The following is an 18119-nucleotide window of genomic DNA, read 5'->3' on the forward strand; positions in this document are numbered from 1 at the left end:
AGGTAAGACACTAGTTGTGTACTGGCATTGCATAAGGAATATTTCTGCTAGCACATCCAGGGGAGGTGAGGCGAGGCTGAGATCACCAAACTCCTGGCGCTTATAACTTAAAATCAGAGGTGAAAGATGAAAGATGCTCTCTGCAAGTTTTCTCTTTATTGTATACCCTCTTGCTGCTTGAGGAAAATGTAAGCCAGAAACCATGCTAACAAATGCTTTTGTGAGAAACACTCGAGGGAGCATAACCAAAACCTCTTAACTTGTTCACTTTCTAGAAATTGAAGCAACCAGAAAAACGTTTCCCTTCTTGACTCTAGTGAATGTGGGTTTTATGAACACTTCATAGGCATGTCAACACACACTCCAATCTATGCAGGACTTTTTCCAGGCAGTGTCAATTGAAGGCTAACAGTGTGTAACTGCCCCACTTGGGTGGCAATAACTTACCATTTGTACAGCAGCAGGGAACTCCTTGCACCATGGTGTCCAGTTCCAGTGTCGACACTTTAAAAAGGATGTTATAAAATTGAAGAGGGTTGAGAAAAGTCGTGGTCTGGAAAACCTGCCATACAGGGAGAGGTATAAGCTGAATTTATTTAGCTTCTCAAAGAGAAGGTTAAGTGGTGACTTTGATCAGTTTATGTGGGGAGAAGAGTTCTGAAGGATGGCTCTTCAATCTAGCAGACAAAGGCATAACAAGATCCAGTGGCTTGGAAGTTGTAGCTAGGCAGATTCAAAGTGAGAAACAAGGCACAACTTTTTAACGGAGTGTAATTTGCTGGTGGGACAATTTACCGGTGGGACAGTTTACCAAAGGATATGGTGGATTTTCCATCACTTTAAGTCTTTAATCAAGATTGAATGTCTTTTTCTAACAGAGATGCTTTAGCTCAACCGCAAGGTCAGGGCTTGATGGAGAAATTGCTGTGAAGCTCTGTCTTGTGTTATGCAGGATGTCAGACTAGATGACCATAATCAGCTCTTCTGGCCTTAATTTGTGAAAGGAGGAAAGATAACGAATCAGTGAGAGCTGGTGTTGGACCATTAATTGACAATGATTATAATCACTTCACTGTCATCTGGTGCTCCCTTCCATGTGCTGTATACACTTGTTATCTTGGTTGTCTTAAACTTCAGTGACAAGCTCTTTGAGTAGGGACTGTCTTTTCATTGTGTGTAGTGCTTAATACAATTGAGCCCTTGTCCCTGACTGGCACTACTGCAATATTAATAATTAAAAGGACTGGATTTGAACCACCACAGGTTCATGCCAGAGCCAGATTGATTCAGCCCTCTCTTTCCTAGGTCACAATGCCCCTTGTGATCTAAGTAACTTTTGTTCTTTTATTAAGACAAACCGAAGTGCATTCCAGTGCCTGCAGAAGTTTCAAGCCTACAATAAAGACTTCAAGAGGAAAGAATGGACAAAGGAAGAGGACCAGATGCTTCTACAGCTCGTTCAAGAAATGAGAGTAGGAAGCCACATACCTTACAAGAAAAGTAAGTGATCTCCAAGGCAACCTCCTCCCTTGTACTCACGGAGCCCGAGTCTCCAAGGTCTTGTTTTCAGTGATGTTCCCAATGTGCGATGCACTTTCCCAATACAAAAGGTGACATGGTCCCTGTTCTGGAGAGGTGGAGTTAATTTCATGCAATCCTTGGACTTTCCTCCTTTAATTTAAAAGGCTCATCTGCAGTCATGACACCTGGTGCCAGGAGTCCATCATATCTTCCAAAGATGGATGTGGTCAGTACTTGGATGCAAAACCTCCCGGGTGCTGCAAGGTTTGTTGTTGGGAGTGGTGTATGTTTGTAATACGCATGATTCTAGTATAAATGGTAACACTTCTTACACACTGTGTGTTCTCGGTTTTTGTTACATGCCAGTTGTGTTTGAGAAGTTAAATATTTAAGTCATAACTACAATGTGCTTTAACAGGAATGCTAGAAACATCGTATTAAAAGCAGAATTTAAATATTTCTTTCAATTTCTAGTTGCTTATTACATGGAAGGAAGAGACTCTATGCAGCTAATTTACCGCTGGACAAAGAGTGTGGATCCCAACCTAAGGAAAGGATTCTGGACACCAGAGGAAGATGCTGTAAATTCCTTTCTTTTCTCTAATGCTAGAAAAATGACCAACATGCAATCTCTGCTGGGTTCATTAGTGAAACATTAACTTTAATTAGTGTTCTATGGACACTTGACTGTCTTCACACATTATCCAGGGACAGAAGCGGGTTGTGATTTCTATTACAAGGATGGCATAGGTGCTGTACAGACCCAGAGGTAGATGTGTAACTCCCCTGAAGAGCTTCCAATTTGCTCTGACCAAATTTTACTAGAGCTGAAATGCCAGTCTTACTTCTCTTCCTCATGCACTAGACCAGTGTAGCAGTGGTTTCATTTGAAAATGAACTTTGGTAAAGTAATGGGTATTATTAAAAGTAAAATTAATTTTATCATTGCTGATCCTTGGAGTTACTCAGAGGGGTCATGCCAGATAATTTATGCCCCCAAATTAAAGTCCTCCTGTGATGGATCTTTATTTGCCTCTTCTATGGGGGTGGGGAGGGAGGGTGGGTGTGATTGGGAGGGCACAGACCTGATGAAGGCAGAATTAATTAAAAGCAGGGTGTGATGCATATAGCTAGGTAATTCCCAAAAGATTCCAGCCAGTGGAGACTTGTTAGCTTGGAATGACTTGGATGCGTTACCCGCCTAATTTTTCTTTGTGTAATTCATGTAGAAGTTGTTGGCAGCAGTTGCTAAGTATGGAGAGCGTGACTGGTATAAAATTCGGACAGAGGTACCAGGAAGAAGTGATGCTCAATGCAGAGACAGGTCCGTATAGTGACTAAAGGAATCTTGCTTCCAAGTTCTCTCCTTTTGTAACAAAGATGCAGCATTTTTTAAAAAAAAAAAAAGGATTTTTACAATACGTGCACCTAGTTCCTCTACGCACCTTTCACAAATAAAAACCTTCAAAACCTATATTCTAAATAGAACAGAGGCCAGAAGGAATCTCAGCATATCCCCTCCCACATTTTCACTATTTGATTATTGTGTGCACGTCTATGAAAAGTCTAGTCAGTGACTCTTGTGATCTGTCACTGATGTGGGGAGTTAAAAGTGCTCAGCACCTTCCAGGATTAGGCCCTAAATTAGCAATTGTGCTTGAAGTGTATCTAGTTTTGTGTTGCCTTTACTACTACTCAATTGAGAGTCCTGGGATCTTTGAGAACTAAGGACTTGCATTACCAGCAATGGCTCTGCAGTGTCAAGGATACAGGTACGTGGGACTACATGGGGAAGGAAGGGGTCCACTGATTTTATTCTCCATTTAACTTTAGAAACATATCTCAAGAAAGAGAACATTTAATCCCGTTAATCTTTTGTATCAAATCTTTTAATTTTCTAGGTATTTAAATGCATTACACCACGACGTAAAGAAAGGCAGGTGGAGTTTAGACGAAGAAGAAAAGTTAATTGAACTGGTAGAGAAACATGGTGTGGGTAAGTTTTCACTGTGGCATGATCTTTAAGGGCTTGTAATGGTTTGAGCTGCCTTCCCCCCCCCCCCCCCCCAATTTCATTAAAATCCTGCAGTTGATACTGGAGAGCTTTGCAATATGCATTTCTCAGTAAGAAGCAATCTTCCATGTATGGTATGGCCTGCATGTAGTGATCTCTGGAAGAGGGAGACTGTTTACCTAAAGAAGTCTTGAGTTGTTTCTGTGCAATATGCAGTCCTGGTTACAGAAACCCTCTGCTTGTGAAGTTGACCAGTAGAGGGGGAAGAATTCTATAAATGGGCTCCCCTGTGCATCATTCTCTTTCAGGATAAGATCTTATGGCACTACAGAAGCTTTGGGCAGGCAGCTATACACTTTCCTCTTCTAATAGTAATTACTGGAAGGGAATCTTCTTTCCTGCTTCTAACACCAGCTACAAGTGTATAGCAAAGAGAGGTTGAGTTGGAGCACAGGTCTGGGAACTAGGGATTCCTCTAGTTTTGGTCCAGCTCTGAAACTGACTCTTCGTGGCTTTGGACAAGAAATTACATAACATTTGTATAGCACTTTTCATTTGGCTCACATCCAGTCTTGTGTTCCTAAAGCTCGTGCTTCAGGGCTTTAGCTGGCCACCTGCAGGGGTCAGGAAGGGATTTTTCCCCATCTCCCCACAATGTAACTAGGATTTTTTGTGGTCTCCTTCCTCTGAAGCATCAGGGATGGCGACTGCAGGAGGTGAGACATGGATAGGGGGTTGGCCATGGCCCTGAGGTGGTACCAAGCATTCTGTTTCTCTCAGGTGCTTGGCTGCCTGGCTCTTGCTCACATGCTCAGGGTCTAACTGATCACCATATGTGGGATCGGGAAGGAATTTCCCCCCAGATCACATTGACAGTGACCTAGTTTGTTTGTGTTTTTTTTTCTGGCTTCCTCTGCAGTGTATAGGTTGTTCCTGGAGAGTTTTTTGAATTAGCAAACTACTCACTCACTAATCACTCGCCAGGATTATCTGGGTATATCTCCTTTCCTTCTCATTGTGAGGGCCCCGGGTGCCTCTGTCCCTCTTATTCTCTGCCTGTGGCACAAAAGGGTTTAGTCTCCTGTGAGCTGTAATGCTTTGGTCTAATTTTGGTGGCTGGATTTAGTGTGTCGGTGGCTGGGTGGTGGTGGTGGTTGCCTATGATAGACAGGATAACAGACTAGATGATCTGGTGGTCCCTCCTGACCTTAAACTCTATGTGCAAAAAGCACTTCCTTTAAAAATCACACTGCTTTCTGAATGTTGGCCTACTCTTGACGCAGGTAACTCCTCAGATTACTGGAACTGAAAGAGATTAGAGAGAAGAACAGTCACCCACTTTTCTAGTTTATGTACTTTGCACATTTCACAGCACTTTGCGTATTGTCCATTTCAGCTTCCCTGTGTAGCTGGTCAGTTTCCTCTATCAGGGCCTTTCACAGAGAGGCATGGGAGAGAGAGAGAGAACTTTTTAAAAGTAATACAATGTGATCATAAAGCCACAAAAAACTGGCTGGGAGCTCAGGGCAGGTGTAGGATCTGAAACTAGTTGGAATTTTTCTTAAATTGACCAGACTTCAAACTGACATCCCTCTTTTTTTAATCCTTGTGTAACCCCTGTCTGGTAGGCTGTATTCTACATGTTGCTGTGAAGGAAGTTGAGGCGCAGAGGATCGGATTCAGGAACGCACATAAGCATGTGTTTAAGTCCCCTTGACGTCACTGCTTAAAGTTAAGCATGTTCTTGTCTGACTTCCTGAACTGGTACCAGAGGTTTTGACTTGCCTAAGGTCAGCCAGCACATCTGTAGCAGACCTAGACACAGAAGCTAGATCAGTGTCCAGATATAATGATTTAATGACCTATAACCTCTTCAGAATTAGCATTTTGAGGGATACTCTGATGCCCGATTTTTCTTAAAAGAATTACTATTCAGTGAAAAAAATCTTAAATAAAAATCTTCCTGAACAGTATAAATCCAATATTATCTGGAGGCTAATCTGGTGAGAGGGGGACTTGCTTTCCTTAATTTAAGATATTAACATGGCCCAACTATTTATCTCCTTAGGTCACTGGACCAAAATAGCTTCTGAATTACCACACAGAACTGGCTCCCAGTGTCTAAGCAAATGGAAAGCCATGATTGGGGCTAAGGTATTGTAACTCTCTGATCTGGTGTAATGGGTTATGTTCCTTTTCCTTTGCAGTAATCAAATGACCTGTTTAGAAGTAGAACATCCTTCTATGCTGTAGACCCATCTTATTTAAGAAAAGACTGGGAAAAGTCAATCTGACTCGGGTCAGTGAGCATTCAGGACCCAGGTCCTAGGACCCTGTTAGTGGGGTGGGTTGGAGCCCGAGTCCTACTGTGATTGGATCCTCGCCCTGCCATTTTGAAGCATGGATGCAGCTCAAGCTGTGGACCTGAGTCAGAAAGTTGGTGTAGTCCAGTGTGGATGTGTTAGCACGGCCATGAGACCCAGGTCCAGAAATTGTAAGCCCAGGTTTACGATGCCATGTGGACACTTTCAAACATGGGCTTGGAAACAGCAAGTCCACAAGCCTGGTTCCCACAGAAGTGGGATTACAGTGCAGTGTAGACACCCTGTGGCCAGATCTTCAGTGGGGGCTGAACACACTTGCAAATAAGAAGAAATGGGGGAGACACACGTCATTGGTGAATATTTGTCAGCTCTTATTTGTTGGGGGTGTGTGTGTGTGTGTGTTTTTAATGCTCAACAGAAAAAGTCTGGGCCGAGGAAACGCCTTCAGAAACGCAGGCGAGTGCAGAGACACAGTTCCAGCTCTTCAGAGAGCAGCAGCGAGGATTCAGAGCGAATGGATAGCTCTGAGGGCGAAATAGACTCTCCCTCAGGATTCAGGGGTACGGTGCCTGGCCTCGACCTGTGGATCCCGACGAGGACAGATCCGGCCAAGTGCTGGCAAGCCAAACACTTGATTCCCTCCCTCTACTGTTCCAAAAGTGCTCTTGTAAAGGGACAGTTAAAACGAATTCCAGCTACATCTTTTGGGGGAGGCAGGGACAGAGTCCCAACTGATTCAGCAGGGATAAGTACCATACTGAAAGGTATTGGGTGTCCACCTTCTACTGACATCAATTTGAAGGATCCAGAAGAACTGGTAAAGGAGGTGAGCATTGACTTCTACTTTAAAAAATTGTACTGTTAGGCTGTCAACTGAGCTCAGGCTGTGAAGCATTAATCAGGTTGGATGGGAGGTGGCAAAGGCAAGTGGTGTGTGTGATTATGGCCTCTTTTTTCTTCTCTGAATCAATACTGGACCGCTGCTTCTTTGTGTCATTAAGACAGACCATCTTTTGGATGAAACGTAAAATCCAAGGCCTTTTTGGAATCCTCAAAGCCTCTGTAGCACTTCCTGTAAGAATAGGGTGTTAACCTCAAGGTCCTAGCCAAGTGCCAATGTCGTCAAATGCATTCTGCTTGTCAATTCCTTCTGCCATGACACTCTCTTCCTGCCCAAACTGTGGCTTCATGTGGCTGTCAAACAGTGGCCACGCGCCCCTCTTTCCCCCCAATGATGGTATTGCTGGGGCAAGGAAGAGCCCTCTGTGCACAGGGGTCTGTTAATATAAATTGTAGAGCATCTGGGGTTAAAAGCTAACAAACGAAAGTGTATATTAGCTGTGGGAGCCTCTGTTAATCTCAGTGCAAATGAGGTATTTGCATAACTCAGGGGGAAAATGTAATGATACTGTGTCTGGATCACACTCTTCGAGGTTGTTCTGGAAAATCAAATGATCAGGTATAGCATTGGCTTGATATTCAATCAGTTATACTGTTTGATTTGCCTGAACAACTTTGCCACACCCCAACAGGATGAGGTGCCTTTGGAAAGTTTTACCGAGTATGGCTTGTGGAGACTTTAATTACCCAGTTTTTATGGGAAAAGTTTCAGGTTTGCTCCCCCCACTGTGAAGCCAGAAAAGCAGAACAGGTGGGTCAAAAGGGTCCTAAATTTCGGTTTCCTAATTTTTTTTTCCTTTTGTAACACATAAAGTTTCCTCTGAAGTATCTGCAAAGCAAACATTGCAGCACTGGGCTAGTGTGTGAGAGACAGAAAGTTAATCTGACAACAAATGAAAGTTGAGCTGGTTACTTTGAGAAAATGCAACAAATAGCAGAAATATTGAGTGTCTTGTGTCCTTCTGATGCAGATATCCAGCTGGCAGTACGGATTAGTTCTTCACAAGACTCTTAATCCTGTAAACTTTTGTTTTGGTTCATGCCTTAGATAAATTCATGGAGGATAGGTCCACTGATAGCTAATAGCCAAGATATTCAGGGATGCAACCCCATGCTCTGGGTGTCCCTAAACCTCTGACTGCAAGAAACTGGGACTAGATGATAGGAGATGGATCACTTGATAAATTGCCCTGCTCCATTCGCTCCCTCTGAAGCACCTGGCACTGGCCACTGTCAGAAGACAGGACACTGGGCTAGATGGACCATTGGTCTGACCCAGTATGGTCATTTTATGTTCTTACGGCTTTTGTATACTTTCCTCTAGGCATTCATAAGAGGAAAGCAAGTGTTAAAGGTTACCCTGGAAGATGTGAGGAGAGTGCTAAGAAATAATACCTATTCTCAGAGGAAATGCGTAAGTACCTTTTTGTTTGGGTGTTCTGGCTTCCCTCTCTAATAGCACAGACAATCTTTTTGTAATTCCAGATGTTCTTCATGATACCCATACGATGGACTGAAGGGAGTAAAATTCCCAAAGCAACTTTAACCCCCATGCTCCTATTTCCTGTCTGAGCTCTCGTTAAAGGGCCAATGATGTGTGTGGATCTGAGACTGCCTCTAAAAGCGTACCTAGCCAGGCTACACACTTCAACAGTGCCAGGGCTTTAGGGACAGAGAGTTCCATGTGCTCTCCACTAAACCTAGTGCCTTGCACTTCTCATTTATATGTCCCGATGGAAGGCTTCACTTTAGTGCACATGTGATCAGCCGAGTTTGTTTTTTAATCTTCCGTGAATGACCAAACACACAAGTGTTTCAACTGGTGGTTTATCCAGTGTGATATGCCACAGGGAGCAGCGTTTGAACCTCAGTTGTGTAGATAAGCAGATAGGTAGCTAATGTGCAATTAACAAGGGAGGCAAAACAAACAGTCTAATTGGTCAGCTTCTTACAACCTATGCCCTTTCCCCATCTACACTCAAATAGTGGAGTGCCCTGTAACTAATAATATTGGCATCCCTAAAGATGTGGTTATGAACCCACGTTGATGCACTTCATGAAGAGATAGTGAAGGGGAAACAGAAGGATAACAGTACTCTCAATTCCTAACCTAAACAATCTTATGGCTCTGCTATAATCATTTAATGTTGGTGGTCTGACCTATAACCCCCTCAACCCCCCCTGTAAGAAATCCAGGGTGTATATGCTTTCTTCTAACCTGCAGCCTTTATTTTAACACACACTAAGTGTTTGACCCCAGTGGCTGGTAAAATGGAATAAAAACCCGCTGGAGCAGATCCTCCACTGGCATACATCGGCATCGTTCCATAGAATTCCATGGAGCTCTGCTAATTTACAGCAGCCGGTTTGGATTTTTGTGAGTTTATATCTTTGTTCTGCCACATACAGGAAGATGGGCTACGGAAGCCTTGTGTCCCCTCTTCAGCAGTGGTTTCTGGAGTGACACCAGGCACATCAGTCGGCCAGGTGCTTCAGGGATTACAGAACACAATGGAGAAACAGTACCGTCGCCAGAGAGAGCAATTCCAAAGAAAGAAGCTGGAGAGGAGGCTCCTGATGGCAGTGACTCCATGGGTGGGCAATGTCCTACTGCCTTGTGCCTTTAGAGCCGAGAGGGTGGCGTCCCGTCAAACAAAAGGTACCGTTGACCCATCAGGTTTCTAAGTGTTGTCGTCCTCCTCCTTCCCCCCCCACCTTTCACAAGCATGGCACCAGACTCTTAAACACGGCTCCAGGATTGTGCCTTAGGACACAGCACCTTTCATCTCAGGATCTCAAAGCACCTTTGACCACCTCAGGTGTAAGGTAAGTGGCATTACCTCTTACCATTTACAGCACAGGTACCAGAGACCCCAGAGAGGGGAAGTGGGTAGCCCCATGTCACACAGCAAGATGGCAGCAGAATTGGCAGTAGGACCCAGGAGTCATATTCCTAGTCTCCTGTCCTAACCACTGGACCACACGCTTCCTGTGTAGGTTAGATTTTATTGAAGCAGTACTTTTTTCCTATCCACAAGTCACTGTTAATCAAGAGGCAGGGAATTATGCTCATATATTTACTCAAAATATATGGTCATTCTGAGATAGAGTATTAACAGAGGGGATTCTCTTTTGCCAGTCTGTTATAAGAGCAGGGTGAGTTGCAAGTGTTATTCAGCTTCTCAAATGTTGATATTGGAGGGGTGCTGCTCATAACCCTCCACAGACCTATGTGAATGTCCACTTAACATTTTTATTTTTTACATTGGACTCTTTTTTCCAGCTCTTGTTATTCAAGAACAGCTTCAGACAGTCACGCTGGGCAGCACTCCGGTGTTCGCACTCTTCATTCAGGTGGGCACCGCTGCATTAACTGAACTCCAGAATTTTAACAGTTATTTTTATACTTGTAGTTGATAGATATTTAACATCCATGACTGGCACCCCATTTTGCTCTTGAATGGTTATGTCTCACTGTATTTATATGGCCCATGTATAGAAGCCATGATTGTAAATTCAGCTTAAAAAAAAAAAAAAAATCTTGCAATACAAAGAATCAACTACTACCTAGCTTCTTTCCAGTGGCAAGAAAAAGACCCTGAGATTCTTCAAATGAAACGTCTCCTGTTTGCAGGGTGCCGTTCCCTCCACCCCCAGAATGCCTCTCTTCCAAGCTTAACTTTAACATAAGATTTTTGTCTCCTTGTAGCTCTTCCAGATTGACACTAGTGGCTGCATGAAGGTTATTCGTGAGAGGAAGATGAGGCAGTCGGACCTCATCAAGGCCATGGCTGGGAATGCAAGGAGACTTCAGCAGGTACTGTATGTGGTGTTTCAAACCCTGTCCCATCGTGCAGGCCTCAAGGGGATGCCTGGGTGGAAATAATCGACTGCTTGTGTCAAGGGAAGCTGTACGTATTCTGTTTGTCAGCTGCTGCTTTGTACTTTTCACAGAGGAGAGACCAAAACCAACGTTAATGTAGCTCAGTGGATAGGGCCCCGAACTGGGCAGTTGGAGACCTGGGTTCAGTTTACAGTTCTGCCACTACCTCTTGGTGACCATAGTCTAGTCACTTAACCTCTGTTTTCCTCAGCTATAAAATGAGGTTAATAAAAGTCACTTACCTATGTAAAGCTCTGTGAGATCTACTAGTGAAATGCTGTATTAGAAGAGGAAGTGGCTGTTGTGAATTTGTAATTACAACTGGCAAAATGGCTTGTCTAGACAGTCGAAGCTTGAATACCTTATGCTCGCTGGGTCTGCTGATAATGATTCTCTTTTCAAAAGCTGGTGGTAGGCTCTCCCACACATCCCCTCCATACCCTATGTGCAGGCAGTGAAACACTTATTTATCTGTATTGCAGTAGGGTCTGGGAGGTAATGGGGAAATAGTGAAGATGTCTTTGCTGTTGGTGTTCACAATAATGAAAGGGTCAGCTGGACCCTTGCCTTCATGAGCTGATGCTCTGTGGCTGAATGATTCAAGTGTTGCTAGCTGGCTCCAAGAACAACATCATCTACCAAAGAGGATTGTTTGTGTGTCTCTTACCAGAAGTTCTGACTACTGTTCTAGGCCAAGTCCTGTGGACCTGCTGCTCAAACTCTCCAAAAGAGGCATGTGGTGTCAGTAGAAGGGAAGATAAGAGAAATCAGACATGCACAACTCTACTGACATCATTAGTTTTGTTGGGGTCCACTTCTGACATATATTTTCAGTGTCCTGAGGATATTTTCCTGCGATGCACCAATGCATAGCTGCCAGAATCATGTTTTCCTGCAGGAGTAAAAGCTCTCCCAGAAACATCTGGAGAAATGATATATCCACAATATGAGTCCCCTCTACTTCAGTGCCATGTCTCTGATCTCTAGATATCCCAAGAACATAATTCATGTCTGTTTTTGTTTTTTGCAGCCCTCCTGCAGTTCCAAGAACTCTTCAGGTACCTACCCGAACACTTCCATTTATTTTCACAATGTACAGGGACTTGTGCTTAGTTAATCCTGGTTAATATAACTCTTCATCTAATCTGATAAAAGCCTCAAGAACAAAATCACTTTAAATTTTACTCTCTGGTAGCTTTTAAGCTGGTTGTATTTGATCATTCAATTACTGGCCATAGAAAGATGCCACTTAATAAAGAAGGGCAAAGATTCTGGAGGGACAGGGTGACCAACAATACTGTGACATCATCTCTGGGCATTAGCACGGTAATACTGTTGAAGGCTAGGTGTTCTGGCAGAGCACCTGGGCACGGTCTAATACTGAATGCTGCTGTTATGTTGACCTGATTGAGTGGGTGTTCGCTTCAATGGTATATAATACTGCCAGTAAGCACCGCCCATGACTCCTGGGACGATAGTTACATTCACTCCTCATTACTGGGGTTCAAGTATGTCACTCCTTTTTTTTTTTTTTTTTTTTTTTGAGGTCCTCAGAACAGGGCTGATTCGATCCATTTTCTGTCATAGCATCCCCCGGAGCTCCCTTTTAGCATGAATGGTAGTTGTGTGTTGCTTACCCTATGGTTTAATAGCTAGAGAGTGACTTTTAAAGCCTCATTTTGGCTTTGAAAGCATTGCTAAAATCTCTTCTTTCTGCAGGCTTGCCAGCACAGTCCCGCTCCCAGAAGGCCGCAGGAAAGGGAAGAGCCAGAAGACCCATCGCCTTAAAAGCAAAGGAGAACCCTGCAGCTGTTTCGGCAGGTGTCCCTGCTCTTCCCACTCCCAGGCAAAAGCCTAAAACAGTCTCAGAATTACTGAGGGAGAAAAGGCTGCGGGAGTCCAGGGCTAAGAAAGCTTTGCAGAGAACAGTGATTCTTGCCCCCCAGGTGTTGGTTTCGCCCTCTGTGATAATCCAGCACCCTGTGCAGCAGGTAATTCCTGCCCCACAAAGAGGAAGTGAGCCTCCGACAGCTGGGCTGGCAGGTAGCAGGAATGCTCAGGCAGCGTGTGCACCAGTGCCCCTACCTGCATTTACTCCTGTTGTGGCTCCTGTCCCCTCTCCCAAACCTGTCGGAAGCCATTCATCTCCAGTCCCAGACTCCGCAGAGAGCGCTTGCTCCTCCGAGAGGAGAGCAAAATCCAAGAGAGAGCTCAATGAGGCAGCTTTGGGAGATGTGTCCAAAGGCGAGGCTTCTCAGGACAGACCTATGGGTGCAGGGGAGAATGGCCTGTCCCAGGGGTGCAAGAAAGCTCAAGCATTTGGTGGCAGCTCAGCACCTGTAGTCTTGCAAAACCATGCCTTTGTGCCGCATCAGATTGCATTGATGCCGTCTTCAGCCATTTCTCTGAACCCTGCCGCCATGAAGTCAGGCCCCAAGGAAACCTCTCCCTCCACATCCACGACTTGTGCCCCAGCCCTGGTCAGATCACAGCAGAATGCTATCAATCTGTTGCCTGCTATCCTAGCTCCCCAGAGGGGGTCTCATGTGGTTCCCAAGAACATCATGCCCATCACCTGGGTGGTAACACCACAAGGTTTGATCCCCACCTCTGTACAAGCATTGGTGAGTGTTCACAGCCAAGGGAAGCAGCCCGCAGCTGGGATCATAGGCAGTGCTGCCAAAAATCAGAGTCGGACTGGAGAGACCTCTGCCCCAAGAGTGCCGCTGATGCCAGCCGAAGCAAGTCACCCTTCCATCAGGTGCACAGGTGCACAAGTGCTGAGCCCACAGTTAGTGGAAGGGGCACCCTCAGGGAAGACTGTTTGCTTAAACCCTTCCACTCGTCCCTCATCCATAACCTCCTTGGATCCTGGGCACAGCTCACCCAGCGTGACTCCTCCAGCTCCTGCCTCTTTAAACAGCCTCTCGAGGATATCCAACTCCTCTGGAGAGAGGAGTGCAACTCCAATGAGCCTTCCAGATGAAGGAGCAGCTCTGCACCCCAGCCCTGTGTTGTTGCCCCAAGTGAAGCCTCCTGCAAGCACTCCGTGGGCTGACCAGCTCTGCTTGCCAAGTCTCCCTGGCACAGGTGAGAGCAGTAACTGCAATATGCTCACCGGGGTTGCCTCCAATCCAAAAGTCCTGCTGGAAGGGAGCCTGGTGCAAAGGCCGGATCGGCTTCTGGCCTGTAACAACATAGTAGAGAACTCGGACTCTCCTGGTGCACAGGTAACAAGGAACAGGCCTATCTTCCCAAAGCCACAGAGCACCCCAAACGTGGATAACCCCCCTGGATTGCCCACACCCAATGCCGAAAAGAACCTCCTGGACGTCAGCCTTCTCTCCCTTGAGGATGAGGCTTTGGTGAAGGAGTGGCTGAGAGGGAAGCGGGGCATCCCGGTGGCCCCATTGGAAACCAGCTTGGCTTACTTTCCACCTTTCTTGTGCAACTTGAAAACGCTCTCCAGGCTGCTTCTGCAGAAGAAGACGCTGGAGCAGCGTGTGTCGTGCCTCAGGACCTCTGAGGAGCGCAGGGATGGGGGTACAGGGGCTGATCTGCCTGCTGTCCGACAGCTGGTGTGGCAGAAACTTGGCGATAACCCTGCCTATCTCCTGTTAAAAGCCAGGTTTTTAGCAGCATTTACTCTCCCAGCTGTCCTAGCAACTCTGCCTCCTCCCACAGTGACTACGACTCTCTCCAGTAGCTGGCAGCAGAGTTCAGAGAGTGACGAAGAGGAGTCCCCTACTGATAAGGAACTGATGGAGGCAGAAAGCTGTGGGAAAGAACCCGCCAAAGTACCTTTGGATAGCACAGCTGGCATTGTCCCCGGGAGTGAGGATGCTGACATCACCCATCAGGTAAAGTCAAAGCATTGAATTGGAGTTAATAACAAAACTTCCATTGGATTTGGTGAGGCTAGGATTTGGCTCGTAACTAACGGTTTTTTCCTTTTTGAATAAGCATGGATTTACGTGTTGAAAACTAGGAGAAAGTTTCCCTATTTCACACAATGCCTAGCCAAGTCGGATGACTTCCCCAGCCTCCCCTAATAAAGATCAAGCTCCCATGCAACATGTTAGAGCTGGATTATGCACCACTCTTTTCCACCCATGCCAAAGCCCTCTTCCCCGGAGCACCCAGTCAGTAGGTACAGCATAGTCAGTGCAGTGTCTCTGGGCCTGTTAAATAGGAAGCTCAGGTTAGTTTACAGTACCCGCAGATTTTCACGGGGCTGCAGGTGTAAACCCCAGAGCTGCTTTGTAGAATGTTGTCAGGAGGAATCTGGAGAGTTTGGTTAGGGCTTTTGGAAGCCATGACGGCACAGAAGTTGGTTTTGTTTCGCAATAGTGCATTTCTTGGTTGCGATCTCTTTATATCTTCCAGTCCCTTAAATTCTCTTTATAGTGTTAAAACACAAATGATCCTCTAACTTCTAACCCTGTTTCTTAACCTATTCTCAAAGCTCTTGTTTACAGAATTGGTGGTGTTTCCCATAAAACTCCTCCTTTAGGCTTGTGCTGGTGGATACTACAGTAGGGCAAAGCAGAAAAGATGCTTAGGGAAGACCTGTAGTTGTTTACCTCTCCCAGGAAAGCTTGGGTTAGCAGGTTTGGGTGTGTCTGAGATTTCCTTACATCCTGGAGATGCAAAGACCACTGTGTTACCTATCCACAATGTAAGGGGAAGAGCACCTGTGTCCCCATGTAGAATGTGAGGTCCCTATTCCACAGTGACATATGTAACTAGACTATGGTTTTCCAAGTGCTTGTATGCCTGTCTGATGGAAGGGGTTTTGAGGGGGAGAGAAATTCCTGCTGAAGCTCCGTAACACTGAGGCATAGTCACTGTCCACCCCTTCGTTCTCGGGCCCTCCTGTTCCTCATTCATTTGTTCCTATGTTGCTACCAGCGGTCCCTTCCTAGAAGTGCTATCAAAGATGCCCTCTCCCCCAGTATGACCAATGATGCTCTCTTCATGGAGCTGGCAGTTTGAAGGGTGTTAGAATAATGCCGGCTTCACCCCTTCTCCTCAGAGAAGAACCTGCAGCTAGGCTTGCCCCCTGCGTCAGCCCCAAAAGCTCAGATACAGGGGTGCTAAGCACAGGGAGTCATACCCAGCAGGAGCTCCCAAATTGCTCTAGGTGTGGGCGAAGACTTGCAGGTCCTGCTACACATCCACCTTCATCCAGTCAGAGTGACTTCTTTTCAGCAGCAGGGGGGCTGTTGGGGAGAAGTCAGACTAGATTCCCTTTACCTACTAGAACGTGCGCGCGGTCCAGGTGGCTGCACCAGGGTGGGGAAGAGTTTTTCACTTTGAGAGACTCTGGAGCCCCTTGTTCAGCAGGGCCCCGGCCTGACCCCCAGCAGCAGTGGCAAAAGCATCATGTGTGGGAGGAGGAATCGTTCCCACACAGCCAGGCAGAGGCTGTGAGCCAGGGAGCTGCTGTAAAAGCAAGGCTCCAGCTTGAACCCTTGCAGTATCACTGTCCCCAGGAGGAAACACCCAAGCATTGGCTAGATGTATTTTTACTGCACTCTGTATGTAATATTCCTCACTGTTGGAGAACACATGCTGTCTGGCACGTCTGTGTGATCGAGGGGAACAGGCATCGCTTTGTGCTTTTAATGATCTGGGAATAAAGGGAGTGCTATTTTCGTTCCATTCCTTCTCAGCCTTGCCAGAATCCCTGAATGATTTGTGGGGAGTGAGGGGGTTCTGGTCTTTCCTGCGGTCCCAGGTATCTTCCGCCTGCAGTCATGCCCTGTCACTGGTTATTTTGCAGAGTGCTGGAGCTGAAGTGCCCGCTGTGCAGTCCGTCTCAGGCTCCTGCGCTGACGTGGGTGAGGCCAGAGTTCTGCGAACCAGGAGAAGTGCTCGCTTCAGGAAGAGGAGGAGGCAGACGTGAGAGAAGCATGGGGAGAAATGTTAGTAACTCCGCTATGAAGCTGTTATTTCTAGCTTGAGGAGAGAGACCTGGAGAGACTCTTTTTTTTGTGAGGCACACCTTAGAAATAGCCTGGGAATCATGACGCAAGGCCTACAGCAGTGGTTTGAAACAGGCCTGTCTTGCCTTCCCTGTGGGCATGCAGGTCTGAAGTCACTTGTTTAGCCGTGATCTGTAAAGACCGTAATTATAAGACATGCTACATTTATACAGTGCTTTAGAGACAAAGGCCCACTCACTGTCATATGGACTCAACAGCCCAGAGTCCTTGCAGTCCGTGGTAAGAATTGGTGATAATGCACTGCAACTGATAGTTTTGCACGATTGGTTGCTAAGATAAGACAAGTTTAACAACAAAAAAAGATGACTGTTCAGGTGAGGAGGAGTGAGCTCTTGGGGAGAGGAATGTTTGAAGGATGCCTTTAAAGCTATTGACTCCTGCTGCAGAGCCTAAACATTGTCCCAGTGTCTTCTCTGTACCCCGGCTGCTGTGTGCCCCTTGCTGATGGCCTTAGCAGAGTTCTGGTGGTGGGGGTTCACTTTGGCTGCTTTTGTCTGATGTCTGGCCGGCTCTGCAACAGTGGAGCAAAGATACTGTAGGTCCTACGCTAGCAATGGCAGCTGTTTATTTTTAAATTCTCAGTGGCCAGACTGGTGGATTTTTAAATAGAGTGCAGAAGATGGGCTCCAGCAGGCAGTGTTTCTAACAGGAGTAAGATAACCCACAAGCCGCTACAGGGCAAAAGGAGTGTTGTTTAGCTCTCAGAGGATCTGGGGAGTCAGATTCTTTTTGTGTCTCTACCATAGAGACACTGCAGGGCAAGCGGTTTCCCTGCCTGTATTCACAGGGCTAACACCATACTGCACAGGTGTGCTGTGGTCTGATCATCGTAAAAAACACCACCAACTTTGGGTTGACAGGTACCGAATAAGTGCAAAGATTTTTTTTGTCTTGATCCCTCCTCAGTTCATGGAGTTGTTCTCGTTTCTTTTTGATTCTTTTCTTAAATGGCTTCAGAAACTGTCCTGTGACTAATGAGAGGTGAATGTGTCCTTATTACAGGAGTCTCTGAATGAAGCTTGCTTTCAGACGTGGCAATAGCAGCTGTTCCTTGCACTACCAACCAGTGACACTTCAAATAAACTGACTCCGCAGTCCTGGGGAAGAGAGGAAAATGGTTGCACTGTTTTTCCCAAGTCTGTATATTACTACAGTTCTCGTTTAAAACCACTAATTGGGAAAGTTAGAGACGGAAGTCTCTCTCTCTCTTTTTTTTTTTTCCTTCCCCTCCCACCCACTTTGACACAGACTGATTCTGTTCTAACACGCTTACAATCTGGCAGCAGCACGGACAAAGGTGGGAGAAGACTATTGGAGACAGGCGTTAAAAATGAATGCTTGTTTATGTTTTTTGTGTTGGAGCCTATTTATATAAATGTCTGTCCCCCAGTTCAGAACATGAGTCTTGGTCTATGTTTTTTAATGCTGTGGCAATGCTTGTGGTTGACAATTAACTGGTTCTGAGGCGA

The 18119-nt window shown here is 45.8% G+C and overlaps 1 protein-coding gene across 1 annotated transcript in view; it reads left to right on the forward strand.

Moving 5' to 3' along the window:
- Positions 1–18047, forward strand: part of SNAPC4 (small nuclear RNA activating complex polypeptide 4) — a 29284-nt gene extending 11237 nt beyond the window's left edge. Inside the window, exons 11-24 of the mRNA XM_077835939.1 lie at positions 1353–1500; positions 1996–2102; positions 2751–2845; positions 3423–3517; positions 5604–5689; positions 6278–6685; positions 8084–8173; positions 9169–9418; positions 10043–10113; positions 10469–10576; positions 11673–11700; positions 12362–14502; positions 16428–16569; positions 17653–18047. Coding sequence (XP_077692065.1) covers positions 1353–1500; positions 1996–2102; positions 2751–2845; positions 3423–3517; positions 5604–5689; positions 6278–6685; positions 8084–8173; positions 9169–9418; positions 10043–10113; positions 10469–10576; positions 11673–11700; positions 12362–14502; positions 16428–16550 — 3750 coding nt within the window. The 3' untranslated portion in view covers positions 16551–16569; positions 17653–18047. The remainder of the gene's footprint in view (positions 1–1352; positions 1501–1995; positions 2103–2750; positions 2846–3422; positions 3518–5603; positions 5690–6277; positions 6686–8083; positions 8174–9168; positions 9419–10042; positions 10114–10468; positions 10577–11672; positions 11701–12361; positions 14503–16427; positions 16570–17652) is intronic.
- Positions 18048–18119: the final 72 nt, after the last annotated feature.

The sequence above is a fragment of the Eretmochelys imbricata genome, chromosome 16 (assembly GCF_965152235.1).
Source record: "Eretmochelys imbricata isolate rEreImb1 chromosome 16, rEreImb1.hap1, whole genome shotgun sequence".
Classification (NCBI taxonomy): domain Eukaryota; kingdom Metazoa; phylum Chordata; order Testudines; family Cheloniidae; genus Eretmochelys; species Eretmochelys imbricata.